General features: G+C 34.9%; 1 protein-coding gene across 5 annotated transcripts in view; it reads left to right on the forward strand.

Moving 5' to 3' along the window:
* The window catches only part of RASAL2 (RAS protein activator like 2), a 341,072-nt gene that overhangs the window by 108,567 nt on the left and 206,126 nt on the right, over window positions 1–26,379 (forward strand). For 2 of the 5 annotated variants that reach the window (XM_008696743.2, XM_008696750.2), the window contains exon 1: window positions 3,373–4,296. The exons of 2 other annotated variants lie outside the window; for them this stretch is intronic. In XM_008696743.2, the coding sequence (XP_008694965.1) occupies window positions 3,699–4,296 (598 nt within the window). In that variant the 5' untranslated portion in view covers window positions 3,373–3,698. Of the gene's footprint in view, window positions 1–3,360; window positions 4,297–26,379 lie in introns of those variants that run through there. One more of the 5 variants, XM_040636247.1, reaches the window with a different exon arrangement.

The following is a 26,379-nucleotide window of genomic DNA, read 5'->3' on the forward strand; positions in this document are numbered from 1 at the left end:
CTACTTTCCTATGCGTAGTTTTTTCTTGAATCATTTGAGAATAAGTTGGAAACATCATACCCCTATGTCCCTAATTAGTTCTGTGTGAATGTCCTAAGAATAAGAACATTCTCTTTTGTAATCTTAGGAAAATTTATCAAAATCAGGAAATTTAATGTTGAGATGATTCTGTTATCTAATCCATAATCCATGTTCTAGTTTTGTCAGTTGTCCCAATAATATCCTTTATAGCTATTTTTTTTCTCAGTTCAGGATCTAATCCAAAATCATGCATTGCTTTTAATAGTCTCTTTTTAGTCCCCTTCGAATTACAACAGTTTCATAGCTTTTCTTGACCTTGACATTTTTGAAGCAAGGACAATTATTTTGTAGAATTTTAATTTGAGGTTATCTGATATTTCTTATGGTTAGATTAGATTTAGGTTGTGTAGTTTTGCAGAATAATACACAAGTATGTATCCTTCACAGTTCAACATATTGGGGGGCACATGGTGTTAGTTCTAATATTAGTATATATTTATATATTCATTCATCCATCCATCCATTTATTCTCTTCGATGTGTTTACGCCTTTCTTCAAGCCTAAACTACACAGAAAGTAGTTTCAGAATCAGTAACCTGTAACACTGGCTAAGCAAACCTATTAACTAAAAGTTCAGTATTGCTTACAATTTTTAAGGTAAAATTTAATTATGGAAAAATGCATAAATCTTTTTTAAAAAATAATTTATTTTAAGGGGGAGACAGAGCCTGCATGTGTACAAGTGGGAGGAGGGGCAGAGGCAGAGGGAGGGAGAGAATTTCAAGCGGACTCCATACTGAGTATGGAGCCCGATGTGGGCTCGATCTCACAACCCTGAGATCATGACCTGAGCCAAAATCAAGAGTCAGATGCTTAACCAACTGAGCCACCAGGTGCCCCCCAAAATGCATAAATCTTAAGTGAATACTTGGATGGGTTTTTATAATTTTATAAACCCATATTCCTATCTCTATCAAGACTTAGAAAGTTTTCATCACCCCAAAAAGCTTCCTGGTGCTCCTTTCCTGTTAATAGTATCCTCCACCACTGACCACTGCTTTTTCAACTTTTTTTCCATTATAGATTAATTTATCCTGTTTTATAACTCTATAGAAATGGAATCTTACAGTATGTACTCTTTTGTGTCCAGTTCCTTTTGGTATCATAATATCTGGGATCTTCATCTACATTGTTTTTTGTTGTTGTTGTTAATAGTTCATTCTTTTTCTGGCCGAGTAGTAAGTACATCATTGTATGAAAATACCACAGTTTGTTTATCCATTCTACTGTGATGGGCATTTGGGTTGTTTCCAGTTTGTGGCTTTCTAAATAAAGCTGCTGTGAACATTGAAATACAAGTATGTATATTTTCATTTCTCTTGAGTAAATGCCTGTGAGTGGAACTACAGGGTCATAGGGTAGATGTAGGTTTACCTTTATAAAGAAAATGTCAAATTTGCCTCATAGTAATTGAACCATTTTATGTTCCTATTACCAGTTATGAGTTTTCTTGTTGCTCCACATCTTCACCAACACCTGTGTTCTGAGCCCTTTAAATGTTAGCCATGCTATTGGGTATGATATCTCATTATAGCTTTAATTTGTATTTCTCTAATTACTAATGAGGTTGAGTGCTTTTTCATATGCTTATTGACCATTTATATAGCTTTCTTTGTGAAGGGTTTGTTCAACTCTTTTTGACTATTTTTTTGACTATTTTAAATATTTGGTTTCTTTTTTTACTCATTAGCTGTAGTTCTTTATATATTGTCGTCAGATTGTGAGATGTTTGTATTGCGAATATTTTCTCCCATTTTATGACTTGCTTACTGATTTTCTTAATATGTCTTGTACTAACAGAAGCTTTTGATTTTTGTGCATTTATATTTATTCATGTTTTCCTATCACAGTTACTGCTTTTTTATGTTCTAAGAAATCTTTGTCTTCCCTCAGTTTGCAAATATGTTCTCCTATGGTTTATTTTTTAAGCTTTACAGTTTAACATGTTACCTTTAGGTTTATTTTCATCACAGATTAAATTTTGTAGATGGTGTGATATGCCATTAATAGAGATTAGAGCTCAATGTTTATTGTTTCTCTCTGTGCAAAGTCAGATTTCTGAGGTTTTTTTTGTTTGTTTTGAGGTTTTCTTTTTGTTTTTGCTTTTTTTTTATAACGAGAAAATTTTACATTTGTAAGACACTCTACTTTGATATGTTTTTGGGAAAGCCAAGTACTTCAACATTTCTTTAATACAGACATATAAATTTCAAGCCTATATAAACAAACAAAAATGGGATTATTGTCTTATGATAATGGAAATAACTAGAATATTTTAATATGTTTAAAAGAATAGATAAGGTACTAAATTTCCTATTTCTGCAGTAGCAGGACTTAGTGTGAGAACAGTTTTTCATTGGACACGTTCTGCAACTACATGAATAGGTTTTTAGTTTTCCAGATAAAATTATTTTTTCTACAACTTGCAGAGTGATTTGATTACCACGTTATATCTCTTTTATTGGTGGCCTAAAGTCTGTCAGGCTTTCCATTTGAAACCCCTGTTTTCAGGAGTTTATGAGCAGACATTTGAAAAAAAAATTAACCAGCCAAAAACTTGGCATTCATAATCTTGGTTCACTATAAGGTACTTGCTTTAACAAAATTTTGAATAGTCAGCTCTTTTTTTAAAGTTGTAAGCAGCACAAAGAAGAGTAAAGGAATTTCTTTGTTTAAACAGATAGGGAATATATTTCCAGACAACTTATCCCAACTAGATTTATAAAGCAAACTTTCCCCTTCTAGAAATCATCTAAATATGTATGTTCCTGTGTTCCGGTTCCCACAAGATATTGCCTCAAGACTTTGCTTTTCCTTTGCTGTAGTTCATAGCAAATATCTTCTGTCCCTGTTCTCTTTTCTGTCCATTTATGCTTTTAAAATTCTCCCTAGTATATTTTATTTTTTAAAATGGCTTTAAATTTTGGCATTCTTTTGCTCATTTTTCCTCCTCCTTGTAGTGCCTCCTTGAACAAAACAGTATATGACTTTACCTATTGGTTGAAAAACAGCATTAGTTTTGAAAGAAGTTGTGGTATAAATAGCAGTGATTCTCTTGAAATTAAATTTCTGAAATATAGACTTTAAAAACTATTCTGAAGAGTTGTCACTTAAAGGGCAGGCTTTTAGGCAAGTTTTCTTTCTTCTTCCGTAAAGTGTGCATGTCAGCTTGAGTACTTTCACAATCTGTTTTTAACCTACTATCATTTGCATGGTGAACACTTAACTGCTATTGGTCCATAAAGGTGTTTGTGGGTTTTTTGTCGCTTTTATTTCACTTCTTATTTTCTTTAAAATCATTTCCTGAAAACTTAGTACAGAAATGTAACCTACAGCAGGAAGAAAGATGATCTTCTGGAAATCTTTACTTTTGCTGCACTCTGAAGATATTTGCTTCAGGCAAGAGATTTTTGGGTGCTGCTGAAATTTCGGAGATCTGGGAAAATGGGGTAATAACATGACACCAGCTCTTAAGCAGCAACATCTGCTGTGGTTCAAAGCCACACAAAGAAAGCTGCTTAAGCAGTTGAATATTTTGGACTGCACGGACAAGTGTGGTTCGACTGCAAAGACTGCAGAGTAGAGGAAACTTAAAGTTTTAGAGAAGTTGTTAAAAAATGGAGTCGTGGAAGATGAGCATCTTTAAGAGACAGACATCACCTTGTCCTCCAAGCTATCGAAGATCTTTGTCAGAACCTGCATATGCAAATTCGGAGATAGGAACAAGCTTAAAGAGCTATCCATGGCGTGGTCCAGTGAGAAGCAAGAAGAAGAAAAATGAACATGCAGTTTCCAATCTAGGAAAGCCACTGGGTGCTTATCGGTGGCAAACACATCCCAGCTTTAGGTGGAAAGGGGGCAAAAGGGAGAGCTTGGAGACTAATAAAGAAGACTTGGATGAACCGCAACAAAAGGTCCTGCCAAAGATGGTTGGCAGTAATGCTTCTTCCTCTGCTAACGAGGTCCATGGAACATCAACAGAGAAGCTGAACTTGGTCAACACCCGGTCACTTCGGGTTCCATTCACCAGATCTATTTCAGAGCCAGAACCCCGCTGCAATATCAGATTTGTTAGACCGTGGTCAACTTCAGGGAGGTCAGAGGAGTCTGAGCAGCAGGGATATTTCATCCGTGGCATTTTCTCTACTCTTTCCAGTGGCTTCTCCAGGATGCTGAGTCTAAAAGGAGAATCAACCAATGAGCCAGTAAGAGAAGGTATATTGTGATGAATAAGGGGAGAAAAAAGGGATGGCTCAATTTCAATTACTATTGGAATTTTAATTATTTGTGTTTTCAATAAGATAAACCATTCTGTTTGCTCATTATAAAACAAATTTATTTAATTTGTATAATTTTTAACGAGTGATAAACACTACTTCAGAAATCCTCTTTCAATGAATGGTAGTAAATAATAGTAAGAATAGATTTGGTTAAATATAAGGAATTTTTATATCATATGCTATACTCTTGAATTCTACTTTGGAGCCTGTGTAAAAGGGTTTGTTTTGCTTTGTTTTTTAACCCTTATTTATCTCCACTGATACACTTTTGCAAGTTAAATGAGATTTAGAGGAAAAATAATCAATTTCTTCATGAGAAAGTTGAGAATTAAACAGAATTTGTATTATTACCTTTTCATAAGAACTAACAAACATTGTTAGAACTATTTAGAACAGAATTGTATTGATAGCTTTTAATTGGTTGGAATTTGATTTGCTTATGTCATAAAAATACACAATTTGAATATGGAAGCAAGAGATGCAAATCTTGAGTTTGTTCAGATGACAATATAGAAGCTGGTGCTTGATTCATTTCAGACAAAAGAATCATCTGTTTTTTTTAAACCTCATTTAGGACTTGTTTAAAATTTAAAAATGTTTTATATTGATGCTAGCATTATTAAATCCAAAAAAAGAACTCTTAAAGTTTTATGTGATTGCCTTGGAAATGATTGACCTTATCTGCTGAACTATTTCAGTTATGTGTTACGACCCATGTTTGTTTGTTTGTTGTTTTTGGAAACCTCAGCACTGAAACTCTGATAATATCTCCATTCAGTTGAGGTCATTTTTGGACAAGCTCTTGCTATTAGAATACTTTAGCTTATCTTTACTGTAAGGTTGACCACATCACGAAAATTTAAACTCTTTAGAAAATTATGAGGGAGTTGTTGAAGAGTTTTGTTGTTGGAGTATAGTTTTGTTTCTTTTAAAATGAAGAATGCGAAAGAGTGACATATCACTGAAAAGTATATGTGTGCTAGTAATTCAGTATTCCTCGTAAATCTTGTCCTCCCTAGATTTTCTTTTGCTCAGTAAGTTTTAATACTATTAAATTTATCCATTTACTTCTTACCCTTGGGTTATAAATAATTACCAAGAGTAAAATATTTTTGATGTACCTGTGTTAACATTCTGTTGAAATTTTTGGAAGACCAGGTTGTTGGATTTCCTTGGATGTGTGCTTCCTTGTCAGGTGATGACAGGATGATGTAAAGGAGTGTTAAAGGAAATTAAGAGTTTGAAATAAATTCTTAGGATCAGTGCCTTTCAATAGTTAATATGTGTGCATTTGATAAAAGAAAGCTATAGGGTGTTGGGGGTTTAGGGTGGGGTTGTGTGTGTGTGTGTGTGTGCGTAAAGATTTAGGGCTTTCGTAGTTAACTTTCAGTTTCTAGTAAATTTGCCAAGCTGTTGACTGCCTAGTATGTGTGATGTGCTCAAAGATTGTGTCCCTTACTTTTTATACATTTATGGTTTACTTAAGGAGATACAAAATATTCTGTATTTATTATATTCCTAATATATTTCCTAATATTCTTTATCGCTTATAATCATAGAATAATCATACATGTGGAAGCATAAACAGTTTAAGGTGCTATTAAAAGTGATTTCAAGTCCAATAATTAAAGAACAGTACACAGTATTTTTTCCAGTCAGATCAGTAATTTTTATTAAACAAATACTGTGATATCCCCTAAGCGCTTCACCAATGAAGATTCAAGCTCTTAAAACTGAAATGTGCTATTTAATACAAAGATTGGAGCTCATTGTTATCTGGAGATCTTTTCTCTTTGGGCAATAGCTTGTATTCAGCAGAGAGTCCAGGTCCGTGCTTTTCTAACCTCCTGCAGGTATGAACCTTTCTGCATTTCTTTTTTTTTTTTTAAATAATAATTTTTATTATGTTACGTTAGTCACCATACAGTATATCCTTAGTTTTTGATGTAATGTTCCATGATTCATTATTTGCGTATAACACCCAGTGCACCATGCAATATGTGCCCTTCTTAATGCCCATCACCGGTCTATCCCAGTCCCCCACCCCTCTCCCCTCTGAAGCCCTCAGTTTGTTTCCCAGAGTCCATAGTCTCTAATGGTTCCTTCCCTCTTCTGTTTACCCCCCCCCGTCATTCTTCCCTTCCTTCTCCTACCGATCTTCCTGCTATTTCTTATGTTCCACAAATGAGTGAAACCATATGATAATTGTCTCTCTCTGCTTGACTTATTTCACTTAGCATAATCTCCTCCAGTCCCGTCCATGTTGCTGCAAATGTTGGGTAATCGTTCTTTCTGATGGCTGAGTATATATGGACCATTGTATATATGGACCACATCTTCTTAATCCAGTCATCTGTTGAAGGGCATCTCGGCTCCTTCCACAATTTAGCTATTGTGGACAATGCTGCTATGAACATTGGGGTGCATATGGCCCTTCTCTTCACTACATCTGTATCTTTGGGGTAAATACCCAGTAGTGCAATTGCTGGATCACAGGGTAGCTCTATTTTTAACTTTATTGCGGGACCTCCACACTGTTTTCCATAGTGGCTATACCAAGTTGCATTCCCACCAACGGTGTAAGAGGGATCCCCTCTCTCCACATACTCTCCAACATTTGTTGTTTCTTGCCTTGCCTTGTCAATTTTTGCCATTCCAACTGGCGTAAGGTGGTATCTCAATGTGGTTTTGATTTGAATTTCCCTGATGGCTAATGATTTTGAACATTTTTTCATGTGTCTGTTAGCCATTTGTATGTCTTCATTGGAAAAGTGTCTGTTCATATCTTCTGCCCATTTTTTGATTTGATTATTTGTTTCCCGTGTATTGAGTTTGAGAAGTCTGCATTTCTCCTTCCCCACAAGAGAAGGAATACTTAGCATTTGTTCAATATATATTAGATCTTGTTTCTGTTAAGAAAATGAACTTATATTGATAGATTTTTTTTTTAAAATGAGGAGAAAGAGGATACCTGATTGTTGAGTGTTATAATTAACAAATGTAAGTATGTAGAAATGTTTTAGTCTTAAATTCTGTGCACCTACACTTGTTCTGAGCATGTGTATGTTCCTGAGCATAAGCAGGTTTCTTGTGCCATTGCTGACCATAATTACCCTCATGCTTAAAGCAGTGTAATATATCATGCTCAGGGTCCCTAACCAATTTAAGAGGGAGAAGCTCAAAGGCTTCACTATTCATGTTCAACCCTCCAGTTGTGCAATATATATTCCTTTATCTGATGTAGATCAGATATTATATAGGTCAAATGATACAATATAAAAAATATAACTTGTACCTTTTATGGCTAAAAGTAATTCCAGCTTCTTTGGGCCCATGTCTAAGCACTGAGTCAACATGTTTGCAGTAGTGGAAATAAATTGAAACACCCAGGAAGAGAGGAGTAACCATAAGCCCATCATAGCATATCAAATCAACAAAATATCATAGGGCCTACTAGTTGCCACTTACTATGTGAAACTTAGAAAAAATGTGTAAACATGCATGGAATGTAAACTCTAAATTACTAGGAGGCAGTTTCATTCCTAAATTATTTTTCTTCCTCTGTCAGTAGGTAGGGATAGAAATGAAAGCTTGAAAGAAAGAAAGAAAGAAAGAAAGAAAGAAAGAAAGAAAGAAAGAAAGAAAGAAAGAAAGAAAAGGAAAGGAAATTAAATATACCCCATGTAGTTCTCTCTTTCTGATTATAGTTTATGTCTGGTTAAGCTGACATTATTTATAATGTCATAGTAATAATATTCTCTCCCCAGTGTTAATTATGTTTTTAAAGACCCCTCACTTGGGAATTAGAAGACTATTTTTTTCTAGATAGTTTTCTTTCAATATGCTTATTCAATTTTTAACCAGTTTTTCATTAAAAAATCCTATTGGAAAGGACCTCATACCTAAATTCATCAACTGTTTATTGTGTTCCTAAGACACTAGTTCTGGGAATATAGCACATTATTTTATTAAGTAACTAGTAGCTTCCTCATTTATTCTAGGAAATCATTAACCAAATTAGAAAAAATAAAAGTACTGTAAGTTCATAAGATGTGCATCTAATAAATAGTGGTAAGGATTAGTTAGTATAAGAACTTATATAGTGCCTCAGATCTCTATAATTGGGCCTTCTTTTTAACTCTTCATTATAAATTAAAAGAGATGTCTGCAAAGTACAGAGAAATATGTTCCTTTCTGCCATTTCTCATAAGAATCACTGCATTTCAGGGATGCCTGGGTCTCTCAGTCAGTTAAGCGTCTGCTTTTGGCTCAGGGCATGATCCCAGGGTCATGGGATAGAGTTCTGCATCTGGCTCCTTGCTCAGCGGGAAGCCTGCTTCTCCCTCTGCCTGCCTCTTTCCCTGCTGTGTGCTCACTCTCTCTTTCTCTCTCTGAAAAATAAATAAATAAAATATTTTAACCTTGCTAGGATATTAGCTATTAATATTTGCTATTAATATTAGCTATTTATATCTGCAGTATTAAAATTTGCATATTATATATTAATATGTACCAAATTATTCTTTTCTACATGACTTCAGCATATGTTTAAAATATTCTGAGTGTCTCTATATTTAAAAATGTTTCCTGGAATTTCTCTTATTTCACAGATTTTTCTATTTCTGTAAGCAATAAGATTTTTCCCCTGCAAAATCAAACTTTTCTCCAATTATAAAAGCAAAAAAATCACTGTATAAATTTTTTCAGAAAAAATATAAGGAAGACCATTAAAACAGGTCATAATCCTTAGTAACAAAGTAAGGATTTTAATTTTAATTAAGTAATTAAAATTTCTAATTTTATTTTCGGGTACCAAACAGGTCGATGATAGTTATATAATATACTGCTTAGTCCTTATGTTGGAGTTAGATCAAGGTTAAATTTGGCTCTTCTTCCTTTTAGCTGTGAAGTAGACATAACCTAATTCTGTTTTCTTTATAAAAAAAAGAGCTGTCCCCAAGTGTCCTTCAGCAGATGAATGGATGAAGAAAATGTGGTATATATATCCAATGGAATATTACTCAGCCATAAAGAGAATGAAATCTTGCATGTGCAGCAACATGGATGGAGCTAGACAGTATAATGCTAAGTAAAATAATTCAGAGAAAGACAAATACCATATGATTTCACTCATATGTGGAATTTAAGAAACAAAACAAACGAGGAAAGGGGGAAAAAAGGAGAGAGAGACAAACCAAGAAACAGACTCTTAACTATTGAGAACAAACTGGTGATTACCAAAGGGGAGGTGGGGGTGGGGGTGGGGGAATGGGTGAAATAGGTGATGGGGATTAAAGAGTATACTTAATCATGATAAGCACTGAGTAATGTATAGAATTGTTGAATCACTGTATTTTACAGCTGAAACTAATATAACATTGCATGTTAACTATACTGGAATAAAAATTAAAAGCTTAACAAAAGAAAATAGAGCTGTCATATAGATGCTATGGAGTTGTAACAAGGATTAAATGAGATAGTATGTGTCAAGTGCTTTGCGAAACTAATAGTGGGACCCCAATTTTTAGGGGCACCTGGATGACTCAGTCGGTTAAGCGTCTGACTTTGGCTCAGATCATGATCTCAGGATCCTGAGATTGAGCCCTGGCTCAGCAGGGAGTCTGCTTGTCCCTCTCTCTCTGCCCCTCCCCCGTTCATCCTCGCTATCTCTCTCTCTCTCTCAAATAAATAAACAAAATCCTTAAAAAAATAGTATAACGTAAAAATAAAGCCATCTGTTCATGAGGATATCCTGGAATCTTCTTGGAGTGGACTTAAATGTTTCAATCTTAACTGTACATTTATAAATAATTTTTTTCAAGATTTATTTATTTGAGACAGCAAAATAGCAGGTGGGAAGGGAGAGAGAAAAATCTCAAGCAGACTCCCTGTTGAGCATGGAGTCCGAGGTGGGGCTCAATCTCATGACCTGGAGATCATGACTGTAGCTGAAATCAAGTCAGACGAGACTGAGCCACTGGATGCCCCATTTATTTATTTATTTATTTATTTATTTATTTATTTTCTTTCTTTTTCTTTCTTTCTTTCTTTCTTTCTTTCTTTCTTTCTTTCTTTCTTTCTTTCTTTCTTTCTCCTTTTCTCTTTCTCTTTCTCTTTCTTTTTTAAGATTTTATTTCTAAGTAAGACTTGAACTCACAACCACGAGATCAAGAGTTGCATACTCTGGGGCGCCTGGGTGGCGCAGTCGTTAAGCGCCTGCCTTCCGCTCAGGGCGTGATCCCAGCCTTCTGGAATCGAGCCCCACATCAGGCTCCTCCACTAGGAGCCTGCTTCTTCCTCTCCCACTCCCCCTGCTTGTGTTCCCTCTCTCGCTGGCTGTCTCTGTCAAATAAATAAAATCTTTAAAAAAAAAAAAAAAGTTGCATACTCTACCGAGTAAGCCAGCCAGGCACCCCTAAAATCATTTCTTAAGATAGCCAGTTTTGTCTAAGTGATATTTTCTAAATGTGTTCTTAAATTCTGGGAGTACTTAATTTTGGCTTCTCATTTACTAACTGCTTAGTCAGTGGAAGAACCATTGCATTTTTTTTTTTTTTTTTTTTTTACAATATGTAGACTTCCCACCCAAGAGCTCTGTGTGTGTATGTACACTTCCATTTGTTCCTGACTTCTGTAATTTTTCCATCAGGATTTTGAAAATGTTTTTAATAAAAGGAAATTATCTGTCACATATTTTATACTTGTGATTGAACTCTGTTTTTATTGCAGACTTTACAGTTAATTTTAAAGATGATAAAGTATGTTGATTTTTGTACTGAACTCTAGTTTATTACTGATTATTTATCTGATATTTAAAATCAGCATCCCTTATTTTAGAAGCAGAATATTTTACAGGAAAGAAGATCAGTCTTTGGGGACATGAAGACCTGTTTCCAAACTCTTTGTATGTCATCAATAATAGTACTACAATAAATATCAATAAAAAATATAGGCTCAGGTCATGATCTCATTTTTCTTATCAAAAAATATTACTAATTACTGTAGTACTACAAATAAGTAGGCAAATGGATGAGTTAATTCATTTAAAAATCAGACCCATTAATAACAATGGGTTGGAATGAAGAATGATAATTAAAACAATTAAAAATATTTTTAAATTCTGGCTCTGCCCCTTATTAGTAATGTGACCTTGGGCAAATTACTTTATCTCTCAGAGGCTCAGTTTCCTCATTTGTAAGATGAAGTAGTATATCCTTTGTAGGTTATTGGGAGGATTAAATGAAATGGGCTATGTTAAGTCTATAGCAGAGTGCTTGTCAAGTAGTAAGAGCTCAATGCAAGTTAATTCTCAGTGATGTATGGGAGCCAGCTTGCAGAAGCCTATTTATTAATGTGTATCTAGTCTTAATTACCATGTAGTGACATTGTATTGATATCTTCAAATTAACCATGGTGGGGCTATTAATACCTTAGAAATATTACAAATCAAAAGGTGGTGATGGTTGTGGGTCCTAGTGTTTCAGAAGTGGTAGCTATTAAATTTTTAGCCACATACCACTGGTAACACCTATTTTTATTTAAGTCTTTAGAGTTAATAACCAGTATTACAAAAAATATGATTTTGACTCTGGATTTAAATATACTTCCCACATTAAGAGATTTTATATTTAGTATTTTAGAGTATCAAAGTTGAATAGTGAGTTGTATTAAATTGGCATATATTGAGACGTATTTTTTTTATCATTCTTTTTCCTATTACTTTACTAGCATTGAAATGTCTGGGATAACCTATGTATGGTGGACAATTATTTTAAGGTGTTTTTGCTGAGGTATGCTAGCACTTTTGGTTAAGATCATTTTTTGTTTAAACAGTTTTGTTTTGGTAAATTACCTGAAAACTACGTTCCTACCTCTCAGATTACACAGTAATTTTTTTGGATCCTATTATCAAGTGCTTTTGAGATCAAAACTGTGTATTGCTTTTTTAGCCCATTGCATAAAATATAATCGTCTTCTAAATTTTAGAATGTAAATGACGCTTTAGAAATGATCTCTAGTGGGGGCGCCTGGGTAGTTCAGTCAGTTGAACATCTGGCTCTTGGTCTCAGCTCAGGACTTGATCACAGGGTAGTAAGTTCAGGCCCCGTGTTAGGCTCTGCGCTGGGCTTGGAGCCTACTGGGGGGGGGGGGAGAAAAAAATTATCTCTAGTGAATTCATTCATGGTGCTTTTATTATTTAGCAATTTTACTTTGAAATGATTTAAATTTTTGCAGTCACTATTACTGATAACTTTTTCTGCTGCTTATTTCATTTTGGTACTTTATGTTTTTAAAATTATTTTCACCTGGAGTTTTAGTTTATGTGCTAAGTAAAATGACCTCCAATGTTAACAGAGTGAATAATTATTTTTGCCTCATACTTAAGTAAATCCAACTAACATAAAAATTCAAGCTAATTATTAGGTATAATTGATTTAAAAAAAATCTTACTTTTATTTTTAGTTTACTTCCCTCATTGAATTTGTACCAAAGGTTCCAGTGAAGCTATTCTTGAAAGTAAAATTTTCTTGTTCTTTTTGTCTCATGCTTAAATGATCAGATTTCACTCTTTCCATGTGGTTTTGCAATTTCTGAGCAATCTGACAAATAAAATGAAAAAAATATGTGCTCTATGTGCGAAGACTTTCCTTAACAAATAACTGGCTAGCTTGACTTTTTTTAGCCAAAACAAAGTTATTTAACTTATATTCACCAAGTCATTAAGTTGAGAAATAAATATATAAGAGAGCCCAATATCCTAAGTAATAAAATTTCTTAGCCAATTTATTTATTTATCTGAAATATCCTAGTCCATTTCCTAAAAAAGATTTTTTAGCCGTTATCCAATGTTCTGGTTTCCAGTATCTTTTTTCATGCTAAATTTCTGGAAATTTGAGTTGTTGAGCCTTTTATTACCAAACCCTGAGATAACCAGAAGACATTCTTTGTTGAGATACTAGGTTATTGAGATACAACATTTTTTGTTGAGAAACAAAGGAGCCAGTCCAGTGTGGTCAATGGTAGTTAATGGTGACATCAACCACAGAGTAGTTTTTCTGGACTATGCCTAATAATCTTGAGTGCTGAGCCACCTCTAACCTAGGATAGAATTTATTTCTTCGTAGGTAAGTAATCTGGTGGTTCACTTAGGGGCATGATGCCATAAACTTGTACCTGTCTCTCAGTGTTAGAGTTTGCTATTAATCTCAGTTTCCAAAATCAGAGATTCTAATGTTAGGGCCTAGCCTAAAAACCAGTAGAATTCTCAGTTAACCATTCTAAAACTTGCTTTGTCATCCAAGAAATATTTTTTGATGTGTGTCGCAACTAGATCATTTTTTTACTCCTCAGGCCTTTAAAAGTGAATAGTTCCTTGGTTTTCTGGTAAAGTCTTAAGAAGCAAAAAGCAAACAACAATAATAACAAAACAGAAAGGATTTGGTTTTGGTTTTAAATATTATGATTAATAATTTATTTCACTGGCTGAAACTTTATGGTGTGATTTATACCAAATAGTAGGTGTCTCTGGCATTTACCTTAGAGCAAAAATTTCTTAATGTAACTGGATATGGATCTTTAGTGCTGACTCCCCCCTTTTTCTTTCATCACTAGCAAACAAGGGTGATACAGAATGAACGTAGCCCATCATCCGTGTTCTCATAGTTTACAACATGGTGAGGAGGTGGATATGTAAAAGATAAATAACACAAATCATCTCTGACAGCATGTCATTTGAACTAGGTTTGGATTAATAAAAGTCCCCCAAGTTAAGGAAAGGAATTAGGGGTATTCTACACAGGGAACAATGTGAGTGTCAGGAGTGCAGTTAGGGAATGGTGAGAAGTTCACAAAGTAAAAAACGTAGAGCATGGGAATGTGAGTAGATGTGACTACAAAGGAAACTGAGTTAGTGTTTAAAGAGTTCTTTGCCGAATACCAAGCTAAGGCTTTTGGATTTCAAAGGTAACAGAAATTTTAAAGTAGGAGATAAGTTTCATTTTTTGGAGGACAATTTTACGTTAGCATGGGTGATGGACTGATGATGGAGAGATAAATTGTGTCAGAGTTTAAGTAAGACATAATAGAAGCCTAAATTAAAGAAGTGTCAAAAATAAATGGGGGTAGAAATTCTAGTAAAAAGGCATTTCTGAGGTGGATGGATAGAATTTCTAGAATAATGCAGAAGGCCAAATAGGGATCAGTAATAACAAGGTTTATAGATTTGGAAAATGGTGACATTTTTAACTGAATTTGAGAATAAAGAAGTAGAGCAAGTTCAAAGGGGGAGACAGTGAACATGTGTTTAGTAATTTCTATATGCTTGGTTTTTCAACCTCTGAGTATTTTATATGCATTTATCTGGTTTACTCCTCTGAATAATCCTGTGAGGTAGTTGGAAGGAATCTCCTTTTAAAAGTAGGAAATTAGAGAATCAGAAAGGTTTAGTTACTTCTCTAAGACTGCCCAACTAGTAAGTGGTAGGTCCCAGGTCTCTCTGACTTCAAGCCCCTGTTCTTACCTCTCCATTTTATGGCCTTCTGAGCATATGATGTCTGAGAAGTTTTCAGGAACCTGGGAGCATCTGCCCATTGAGCACTGAGGAATAATGGGGCAGCAGTTTAAGAGCAGAGGTCGGTTTCCATATGAAGATGTACATTTGGGAATCATGAGCACATGAATGCTGAAGCCACAGGAGTGGATAAAGTCACTCAGACAGGGCTTGTGGGGATAGTGAGAGTGTCAAGGCTAGCACCCTGACCTTGGCACATCTGGCCATCTTATTTGAGGCTAACCAGAGTCTATTAGCAGAGCCACTCAACTTTTATGATTATAGATAAGGAGTTTACCCACTGTGGTGGCACGCTTACTATTCTTTCTTTTATACACACACACACACACACACACACCCCTACCTTATTTATTTTTATTTAACAGCTTTATTGAGATATAATTTACATACCATACAATTTATTCACTTAAAGTATACAGCGCAACTGAACTTTTCAATTGTGGTAACATATACATACCATAAAATTTAGCATTTTAATCTTTGTAAGTGTAGAGTTTCAGTAGAATTAAGTACATTCACATTTCTGTACAACTATCACTATCATCCATCTCGGAGTATTTCATTTTCCCAAATTGAAACTCTGTATCTGTTATGCGGTAACTCTCCTTTCTTCTCTCTCCCCAGCCGCTGGTAACCAGTGTACTTCCTGTCTGTATGAATTTGACTACTCTAGGTATCTCATGTATGTGGTAGAATCACGACTCTTTTCCTTTTCTACAGTTTAACTGTTTTTAGTATATTCACAGAGTTGTGTAACCACACTGCAATAAATTTTATAACATGAAAAGGAAACTGTATTTATTAGCAGTCACTTTCCAGTTGTGCACCACCCTGTCCCACCCATAGGTAACCACTAATGTGCTTTCTGTCTCTATAGATATGTCTGTAGATTTCATATAATGGAATCCTATACTATGTGGCCTTTTGCGTGTCGCCTCTTATTAGTGCAGTGTTTTCAGCGTTCATCTATGTTATAGCGTCGGTCAAGCACTTCATTTCCTTTTATGGCCAAATAATATTCTATTATATGAATATAACACATTTTGTTTATATATTCATCAGTTGGTAGACATTGGCTTATTTTACTTTTTGGCTATTATGAATTATACTGCTATGAACATTCATAAACAAGGTTTTACATGGACTTATGTATCATTTCTCTTTGGTATTTACCCTTGTATTTTGTAAAGGATCTATCCTGCATCCAGTATAAGGATGTGGTGTTTTGAGACTTTTAGTCATATTCATTTTTCCATTTGTTATCTAAACATGTTACAGTCTTGTTATTTGATTCGTATTTTATATCTGTGTTCATTTAATAAATATTTGTGTAAGATAGTTATAAGATTGTAGTCTTAATTTGAATACTTTGAGTAATTAACAATTTCCTACACCTGTGTTTTTAGTTCATCATGATCTAGTGTTTCCCACTGGTAGCTTGATTAATGAACATGGCAATTTGTCTTCATTGCGAGGACGATTGCCATATTTTTATCTGCCTGAGGCAGTTTTTAGTCAATTTCTCACACTCAAGGCTGGTATATCTTTGTGAGGAAGCAAAGAGAAGAGTAAGATGAGTAATGACTCTGAATCTATGATTATGAAACCTTATCCATATGAGTATACAGGTTCTTAGTGACTGAGCTTGAGTCAGTAAACCACAGGCATTTTTTCCTGCCATTCTCATGTGAATTTTCTCATTGAGATATCCTTAGTTTGTCTCTTAATTTCCAATATATGGATTTGATGATGATTATTTATTCACTTGCTTTTACAAAACAGAAATCCTGTGTTCTGTCCATTTTTTAAAAAGATATTGTCACCAAAATGTCAAAATAGTTTGAGGCTTTAAGGGATACCAATACAATTATAACTTAGCACAGTATATAACCATAACCTTGGCCAAAATAAAGGGTATTTTGAATGCTATGTGTGTGGTTTGTTGTTCTGAGGAAAAGTGGTATCTGGTGGTTAGAACATATGAGTTGCTGTCAGCATTTGTGGGTTTATTCCCAGATCTAAGCTTTTTTAAAAGAGAGGCAGAGCCTATGCCTGGTTTAGTACAGTATGTTATGTACTATAGATGTACAGTAAATACTAGTGATGATTTTATACTACTGACAGAATAATATACAACAAATTACTGACAATAAATGTAAAATAATGATCACTGGTCATGGGTATTTAGTGATTCTGTTCTTCAAACTTTCTTTGAGAAAGGCATGATTAACATTCCCAAGTAGTAGTGATGGTATTTTAAGCAACTTATAATGAACATTTTTTTTTATTCAAAGTGTTTAGACATTGCTGTCTATCCAAGGGACTACTGAAAACTCTACCTAATGGAATTCATCCATGTCACAGAACTTGCCAGAATCTTAGAGTAAGGACATTTTTAAGATTGTATGATGATTCTAATGTGTGGAGACTAGGCATTGATAGTCTAGTATTAATGTTTTATTTACCTCCAACCTCTTGACAGCATCCCAAACCAGGAGTTTTAAGCAATAAGCCTTCTTGTAATATTACTGGCCCTTGAGTTGGGTGGAGGTGTTCTGCCTTTAAAATAAGGTGATAAAGGTCCCTTTCTAGTTTATTAAAAACGGATTAATGGCATTTAAAAGTTGTTTTCAATTTAAAAATTTTAAAATATTTCTTAACATTTTGGTACCTGGCTATGTCTATAATAAAATCTAAAGTATTTAAATGAATTCAAGTTTACAGATTTGATTATTTTATATTTAACAGTGACTTGTTGAATTGCTTTTTGGCCTGTGAATTAACTTTAGGGCATGGCTTTTCTTTTTTGTTTTTTTTTTCTTCTTCCAACTTTTTATTCAAATTCTGATTAACATAGAGTGTAATACTAGTTTCACATGTAGCATTTACTGATTCACCACTTACATACACCACTCAGTGCTCATCCCAACATGTAGGACATGGCTTTTCAAAGTGTTTTATGAATACCTGTAGTCTACAGTGAACAGAGGTTGGTTGCTAGTAGAAATCATGGTTGTAGCTGGTTTATTAATCCTCTCTAGTCTTTATTCCAATTTATTGGATCAACAGTTATGCTTCAGATATTGCTGTTAGTCTCTAATTTGAATAATGCTTTCCTGTTCCTATCCTCTGTAGAATTCTAAATGTATCATTTCGTTCAGCCAAAGGGAACTTAATATTTTCTTCTGAATCCCATTCCTTCTGAAGCCTAGTGTTCATTACATAAACAATGAGGGATGTTCATTGAAACTCTATTAATAGGGCCATTTTTGTTATTTTTTTTTAGTATATGTGCTGCCGAAGCGAGCACCATTTTTGTTATTTTTAATCAGTTTTCTTTGTCAGCATTAGATTACTTCGAATATTAGATGCAAAAGGACCTTTTATCCAAGAGTAAATAGTATCGGAAAAATACCACTTAAAATAAATAATTTAAGGCAGTTGCCAGAATTTCATACTAAATAATGTATATGTGTGTGCATGGGGGGGAGGTAGTGGATGATTGAGAATTTATCTTGAAAAAGTATGAAGTGGGAATTTATGGAAATTTTTTATTTTAAACAAAATTTGGGTTATAATTGCAATTGCAATTATGCACTCATTATTAAAATAAACCAAGAACTAGAAGTGAAATTTTGTTTGGAATATTTTTTCTGAACAAAAGTGTGCAATTGCAGTATGACATCCTTCTTCACATTTTACTTTCCCTGTGCAATTATTTTATTACTGTATATATGTGTGTGTATGTGTATATACAACAAAATCATTAGAAGAATCTATTCTTTCAAGTCTCCTTTTTAAAATTTATATGTATTTCAGTTTATTGGAAAACTAAGCCCTTGTGTTATATTCTATTGCTACATTGTTTTAACAACACAGTTTTAAAATAAAAGTGTAAGACATGAAGCATAAGGTAGAATTCTGGGGAAAGAATAGTTTATAATTTATAAATAAAATGAAATAGGTTGAAGTTATAAATATATCTGAATATTTAGATTTTGATAATCATGCTTCCTTGTGGAGTTCTATATTTTTAGTATGTATATATCCTAAATGAGTATTATTAATGTAAATTGTGTCTGCACTTGGGGTAAAATACAGAGTGCTGAGTAACTGTATTAAAGAATGAAATGCTCTCTATCTATAGATATCAAAAGATCTCTGAGCTATGTTACAAACAAAGCAACAGAAGTACTGCATATTTTGGCGGTTCTTTTTAGTTTTTAGACCCCTTCACATGTGTTATTTGATAATAAGTACATTGTAGAGAAAGTAGTAACTTTATTTTACGGGAAGAAACACTTTGTATTTGGGGATAAATACATTTCCTGAAGGAAGTTCTTTCCCCTTTTAAGGCAGCTTTGGATTTGGAAATGAGAAATGGAAGACCCTGAGAGTTAGACCTGAATCTTCTGCCAATCTACTATTTCTATTTTTCTGTCTTTATTTTATTTTATTTATTTATTTTTTTAAGATTTTATTTATTTATGTGACAGAGATAGAGACAGCCAGCGAGAGAGGGAACACAAGCAGGGGGAGTGGGAGAGGAAGAAGCAGGCTCATAGCGGAGGAGCCTGATGTGGGGCTCGATCCCATAACGCCAGGATCACGCCCTGAGCTGAAGGCAGACGTTTAACTGCTGTGCCACCCAGACGCCCCTTCTGTCTTTATTTTAACTAGAATAAGTTGAACCTTGATCATGGTTAAGATTCAATAACTTTTACTGAATACCTTCCCTTCCTCTGCCAGAGATAGACCAAGGATTACAATGAGGAAGGTGATCAAAGGATGGCAAGCAACCTACCAATATCAGTGCAGTATCTTGGATGACTTTATTTACTTTTCATATGGCTAACTGTTAAATGCAGATGGTACTAGTACAGATGAATTGTGCCTCCCTCCCCAAACACATATGCGTATGCAGAGAAGTACATGTAGAGGCTGTAGTTGCACTGCTTAGTCTGTAAAATCCTTTCCGAGTGAAGATTCTGTGTTCTCTTGCTGTGGTGTTTACCTCAAGCTGTCTCCTCAGTTCACTTGGTCACTCCCTCAGGGAGCACTATCCAGAGCACCAGGATTGAGAACTGACTTATTTCAACCATAAGTTTGTTTCTTGATTGGCTCACAGTGTTTTTGAGTGTATTACTTTGTATAGATTTCTTAGTGATCGCTTGAGATCTATTACAATATTCATCTGTCACATCACACTTCACTGGTGTCAACATTTTACCACTCTGAGTGAGTGAAGTATGGAAACCTTTTCTTCCATCTAGGTCCCTTTACCCTTCCCACTTTAAAATATCATTGCCTTGAGTATCAGATGGTATAGTAATTTTTGCTACTATCAAAAAATATTTATAAAGCTCATGAGAAAGATAGACTTATGTGCTCATATTTCTGCTCTTTCCAGTATTTTTTCTTCCTTCCTGATTCTCTAAAATTCCTCTGTCATTGTCTTTCTGTTAGAAGAACTCTGCTCTGTCATTCTTTAAGGGTATATCTGTTGGTAAAAAGCTTTTTTTTTCCTTCGTCTGAGAATGTTTTTATTTTCCCTTCATTTCTGAAGGGTAGTTTTACCAGGTACAGAATTTACAGTTGACAGTTTTTTTCTTTCAGCACTTGAAAAATGTTGTCCCACTTCTGTCAGGCCTCTGTGGTTTCAGATGAGAAATCCACTGGAATTTGAACTGGTGTTCCCCAGTAGGTAGTATCTCTCTGTTTGCTTTCAAGATTTATTCTTTGTCTAGTTCTCAGAAGTTTAATTATGATATGTCTTATCATGGATTTCTTTGGGTCTGCCCTATCTGGGTTTGCTCAGATTTTTGAAGGGTAGGCTTATTTCTTTCACTAACCCTTTTGGGAGGACTTCAGCCATGATTTTTTTCAAACACTCTTTTATCCCTGTTCTATTTCTCCTATCCTGGGATCCCAGTGATACCGATGTTTGATCTTTTAATATTGTCCTGCAGGTCTTTGTTTTTTTGAACTTTATTATTTTTTCAAGCTGTTTTATCTCTGGAGCTCATACTTAGTAAATTCTGTTGATCTGTCCTCAAGTTTGCTGAATCTGTCTTCTGTCATCTCCATTCTACTGTTGTGCTATTCCAATGAGCTTTTTATCAATGTCATTTTATTTTTCAGTTCTATTATTTATATATGGTTCTTTTTTGTAACTTCTATTTCTTTGTTGTGATTTTCTATTTTCTTAATTTGTTCCAAGAGAATTTCCAGTTGATTGTGAAGCACTTTATGATGGCTGCTTTAAATTCCTTCTCAGTTTAAACATCTGATTCATATCAGTTGATTGTCACATTCAAGTTGTAATATTCCTATTTTCTGGTATAATACAGAATTTTTTTTATTGAATCTTGAATACTTAGCTATTGTGTTAGGAAACTCTGGGTCCTATTTAAATCTTTTATTTTATTAAAAAATTTTTAGGGGCGCCTGGGTGGCTCAGTCGTTAAGCGTCTGCCTTCGGCTCAGGGCGTGATCCCGGAGTCCTGGGATCAAGCCCCATGTCACGCTTCTCTACTGAGAGCCTGCTTCTTCCTCTCACACTCCCCTGCTTGTGTTCCCTCTCTCTCTCGCTTGCTGTCTCTCTCTGTCAAATAAATAAATAAAATCTTTAATAAAAAAATTTTTTTTTAAATCTTTTATTTTAGCAGGCAGTCACGCTATTTAGGTTAGCATATATCTACAGGCTTTCTGTTAAACGGTATGGTTCCATTGACAATTTAAATTTCAGATCCATTGCAATACTGTTTGGTCTCCTTGGTTTATCTGGGCCTCCTAATAGTCCTAATAGTCCCTGCTGGTGTTAGGTGAGGGATCGAAATGAGCTTCCCCAGAATAAGCCATCTGTTTGTCTAGGAGGGAGAAAGTTATCTCCAGCCCATGGGGACAGAGCGGCTTTCGAGGCTGGGCTGCTGTGGCAGTATTCCACTGCCTGTGGGAGATGGAGAACAGTTCCCAGACTGGGTCCATGTTGGGGTGGGACACTCTCTCCAGTGCCCCACTTAGCTACCTAATGTGTCTCAGTGGGGGAGGGGAGTGTTTTCTTTTGGCTGCTCAGTTTGCACTCCCTATCACTATGCCCTCACCAGTGCTGTTAGGCTTGCCTATAGTGTTGTCGAAGGGAATAAGCCCTATGTGGGCTGCTTTCTGGGCCGCTTTCTGTTGCTAGTTTGGGGCAAGGCCTGGGTCATCTTCTCTTGAAGAAGGGTTATAAGATGTCCTGCCACTGTGTTCCTCCAGTCCTAGGGCCCTCAGCATGTCAGCCTTATTTCCATTTTCAGAGGTTGTTTTTGTTTTTTAAAGATTATTTGATTTTATTTATTTGACAGAGAGAGAGAGAGAGAGAACACAAGCAGAGAGGGAGGGAGATGCAGGCTCCCCACCGAGCAAGGAGCCCAATGAGGGGCTTGATCCCAGGGCCCTGGGATCATGACCTGAGCCGAAGGCAGATGCTTATCTGACTGAGCCACCCAGGTGCCTCTCTATTTTCAGAATATTGTGGTACATTTCAAAGTTTTAAAGTTTATAGAGATATTTATCAGGGAGTAGTAGGAAGAATTGAGTCTATACCATGTTGTCTGGCCCAAGACTCTTTCTTAATCATTTCTCATATTTTCTTTAGAGAGACTAGCTTGCCATCATCCGTATCAATTTTCTGCAGTTGTTAAATGGCATAACTCTTCCATATCCTTACTTATCACAGCTTTTACATGGGATCTGAGCTCTTTTCCAGCATAGATCTCACTAGCTTTATGAAATTCTGTCTCATTTGGAAGATTAGCAGTTTACTATGCAGTTATTTTGCACCCATACAGTATTCAGCAATGATCAACAAAGGTTCAGGAATGGGTTCAAGTGGGGATTGATTTTTATAAGGGGTCAATTAACTAGTGAACATTTTTGTGTTTGGTAAACTTTAATTTCTATATGAAAATTTATAACTGTGAGAACTACAGTGAATATTTATATAAGTAAAAACCTTCCTAGATATCTATGTCTTTATGCTTTTTAAGTTGTTACATTATTTTAGAATTAAAAAACAACTTAGAAGTCCTCTAATCAAAGTACAGTTCAGTAAGATAAAATCAAGAGAAGATAAAACACGTGCCTAATATTAAGATGACCTTATAATTTATAATCTAAACAGAGAGGCTTGTGATGTTTGAAAGGGGCACCACTAACAATTACTTAGGGACAACAGGTGTAATCATGGTACCTAGACCAAATTGCCAGTAAGTACAAAGTCTGGTTTGATGAGACTACATCTTTTTACTCCTGGGGGTAGCTCAGATGTAGCATATGATTGTGGGTAATAGAGTCAAACTACTTTGGTTCAAATCCTGACTTTACTATTTACTAACAGTGTGACTGTGATCAATTTACTCAAATTCCCTGAGCCTCAGTCTTTCTATGTGTGATATGGGAGTAGTGATAATACCAACCTCACAAGGCTGCTGTGTGGCTTAACTGAGATTGTGCATGTAAAGTCCTTAATGCAGTCAGCGGCTAGCACTTAGTAAGCATCATGTTTGTTGGTGCTATCATTACTGTTGTTATTTTGTAAAATTCTAGGATCAGAAAAGACAAGGGTTAAAAGTGAGGTCCGGTAGCTTTAATGGGAGATTTAGTGTCAGCATGGGGTTCTGTTTCTGTTTTGCTCTTGATTCTCTTGGACTCTTTGGGAAATGGCTTAACCGTTTTGTGTCTAAATCTTGCCACCTAAAGCTAGAAGAGCCTTGCCATCTGCTCAGTTCATGGAAGATGGTAAAGAAATTTTTTTGAAAATGCTTTGAGATCTGTAGGAGAAAGGTGCTATATAAATTGATAGCTTTATTCATCTCTGCATTGACATTAACTTGCTCATTAAGTATCTATACACTTTTTAATCAGCTTAACTAGTAATCCAAAGCTACTGTATATGTATAATGTGGGAGTATTGATACTTCTGGTACATTTCCTTTGTGTTTTCTTCGTCATTTAAAAAATGTAGGTCCTTGTCACATTATCTTAGAAATCTGTATAAAAATCAGTATGTATAAGTTCTAGATATTGACTGAATAATTCCTTATTTTTCTACTTAGTTTTAATTAAAATGTAGTTTTGATTTCTTTTGAAGAAACAAAAAAGGATGAAAGTGGTGACAAGGAATGGTTGAATAATTATAATGATAATAATATATGCGCTAAAAATGCACCCCAATGTTCATAGCAGCAATGTCCACAATAGCTAAATCGTGGAAGGAGCCGAGATGCCCTTCAACAGATGACTGGATTAAGAAGTTGTGGTCCATATATACAATGGAATATTACTCAGCTATCAGAAAGAACGAGTTCTCAACATTTGCTACAACATGGACGGCACTGGAGGAGATAATGCTAAGTGAAATAAGTCAAGCAGAGAAAGACAACTATCATATGATTTCTCTCATCTATGGAACATAAGAACTAAGAGGGGATGGGGGAATGGGATAGGCTGGTGATGGGTAGTAAGGAGGGCACGTATTGCATGGTGCACTGGGTGTTATACACAACTAATGAATCATCGAGCCTTGCATCGGAAACCGGGGATGTACTGTATGGTGACTAACATAATATAATAAAAAATCATTAAAAATATATATATATGCGCTAAAAAGTACATTAAGAGAACATTTAGCTTCTGCCACAGAATTGTACTCTAATGAATTCAGTTCAATTAATTATTGATCAAGTGGCTGCTATGTGCATAAAAAAAGCTAAGACAGTTCTTTTCCTCAGATGCTTATAGTCTAATAGGAAAATAAAACTGTAACTATTTATTTTTCGTTACCATTAATGAATGATATAACTAATCTAAAGATGGTTGGAAATAAAGGCAGTATATAAAATAAAATCTTATATAAGATTTTGACTATTTTAAATTAGCTAGATTCAGCTAAAAATTTTTATAAGGTTCAAAGAGTCAGATGGTCAGATCAGAAAACATACATGAAAGTTTCAAATTTGCCAAATGGTTTCTCATTGGAGTCCAGAATCAATGCTAATTTTAAAAAAAGATTTTAATTTATATATTTAGAGAGACAGCAAGAGCGCACAAATGGTGGTGGGGGCAGAGGGAGACAGAATCTCAAGCTGACTCCGGAGCCCAAAACGGGGCTCCGTCTCACGACCCTGAGATCATGACCTGAGCCACAGCCGAGAGTCGGATGTTAATCAGCTGAGCCATTCAGGTGCCCCAGAATCAATGCTAATTTGTAACTTTTTTTAGTAAATGAAAAAGCTATGTTATTCAAGAGAATAAAATGCTTGAAAACTTGTTTAACCTAAAAAACTATTTTATGAGGTTTTTTTTCTTTAGATAATTTCCCCATAATTCAATTTGAGATTGTGATTTAGTCTGAATAACTTTTATTACAAAAGTAATTCTGAGGAATTGAAAGAAATTCAAGATTTGAAAATAAAATTAAGTGGAAAATTATATTCTAAACTTATGAAATGTTGTATTTTAAACGTAAAATTAGAATAATAAAAATCCAGGTATAGGTTATGAATATTCAAATAATTTACTTACTCTGAGCTTTTTCTATTCACTGATACATGAAAGAGAATGTTAGGATAGGAATAAGTTATCCCAGTGATAGGGCAATACGAACAATGACATTTAAATAAAATATAAATGCTATACTTTAATGTTTATAATTGCATGAGGATTAAAAAATTAAAGATAATATTTTTTTGTTTTTAAGGGTGCTTTTTGGTATGTTTTGGGGCTGGCAGTCAGTCCCTTTTTATCTTTTTGCTTTAGTTACAGATCTCTGAAATGCTACCAAAGAAGATGAATGAAATAGTCTATTAATTATAAAGACTAGAACACAGGCTTTGGCCCAGAAAACTCAAGAAGGAATTTGTAGATAGAAATTAAGGGCAAAAATTTATTATACTATTTAGAAATGGATCAAATGCCAAGAAACTTTATGAAATCACCATCTACCATCCAGTTTTTTTGTTTTTTAAAGATTTTATTTATTTGACAGAGAGAGAGACAGCCAGCGAGAGAGGGAATACAAGCAGGGGGAGTGGGAGAGGGAGAAGCAGGCTCCCAGTAGAGCAGGGAGCCCGATACGGGGCTCAATCCCAGGACCCTGGGATCATGCTCTGAGCCTAAGGCAGACGCTTAACGACTGAGCCACCCAGGCGCCCCTACCATCCAGTTAATCCATAAACTGAGGGTTCTTCTTTAACACCTCATTTTCCTTTTCTGTCACCAAATCTGATTCATCATCAAGTCTTGTTTTTGTTTTTTGTTTTTTTGCTTGTTTGATTTTACGACTTAAATATTTATTTATTACGACCTTTTTAAAATTTCTTCTACCGCCATGCTGGTTCCAATTGACCATCTTAGCCTCTGTATTAATTTCCTAGGGCTAACGTAACACATTACCATAAACCAAGT

The sequence above is a fragment of the Ursus maritimus genome, unplaced genomic scaffold (assembly GCF_017311325.1).
Source record: "Ursus maritimus isolate PB19 unplaced genomic scaffold, ASM1731132v1 scaffold_2, whole genome shotgun sequence".
Lineage (NCBI taxonomy): Eukaryota > Metazoa > Chordata > Mammalia > Carnivora > Ursidae > Ursus > Ursus maritimus.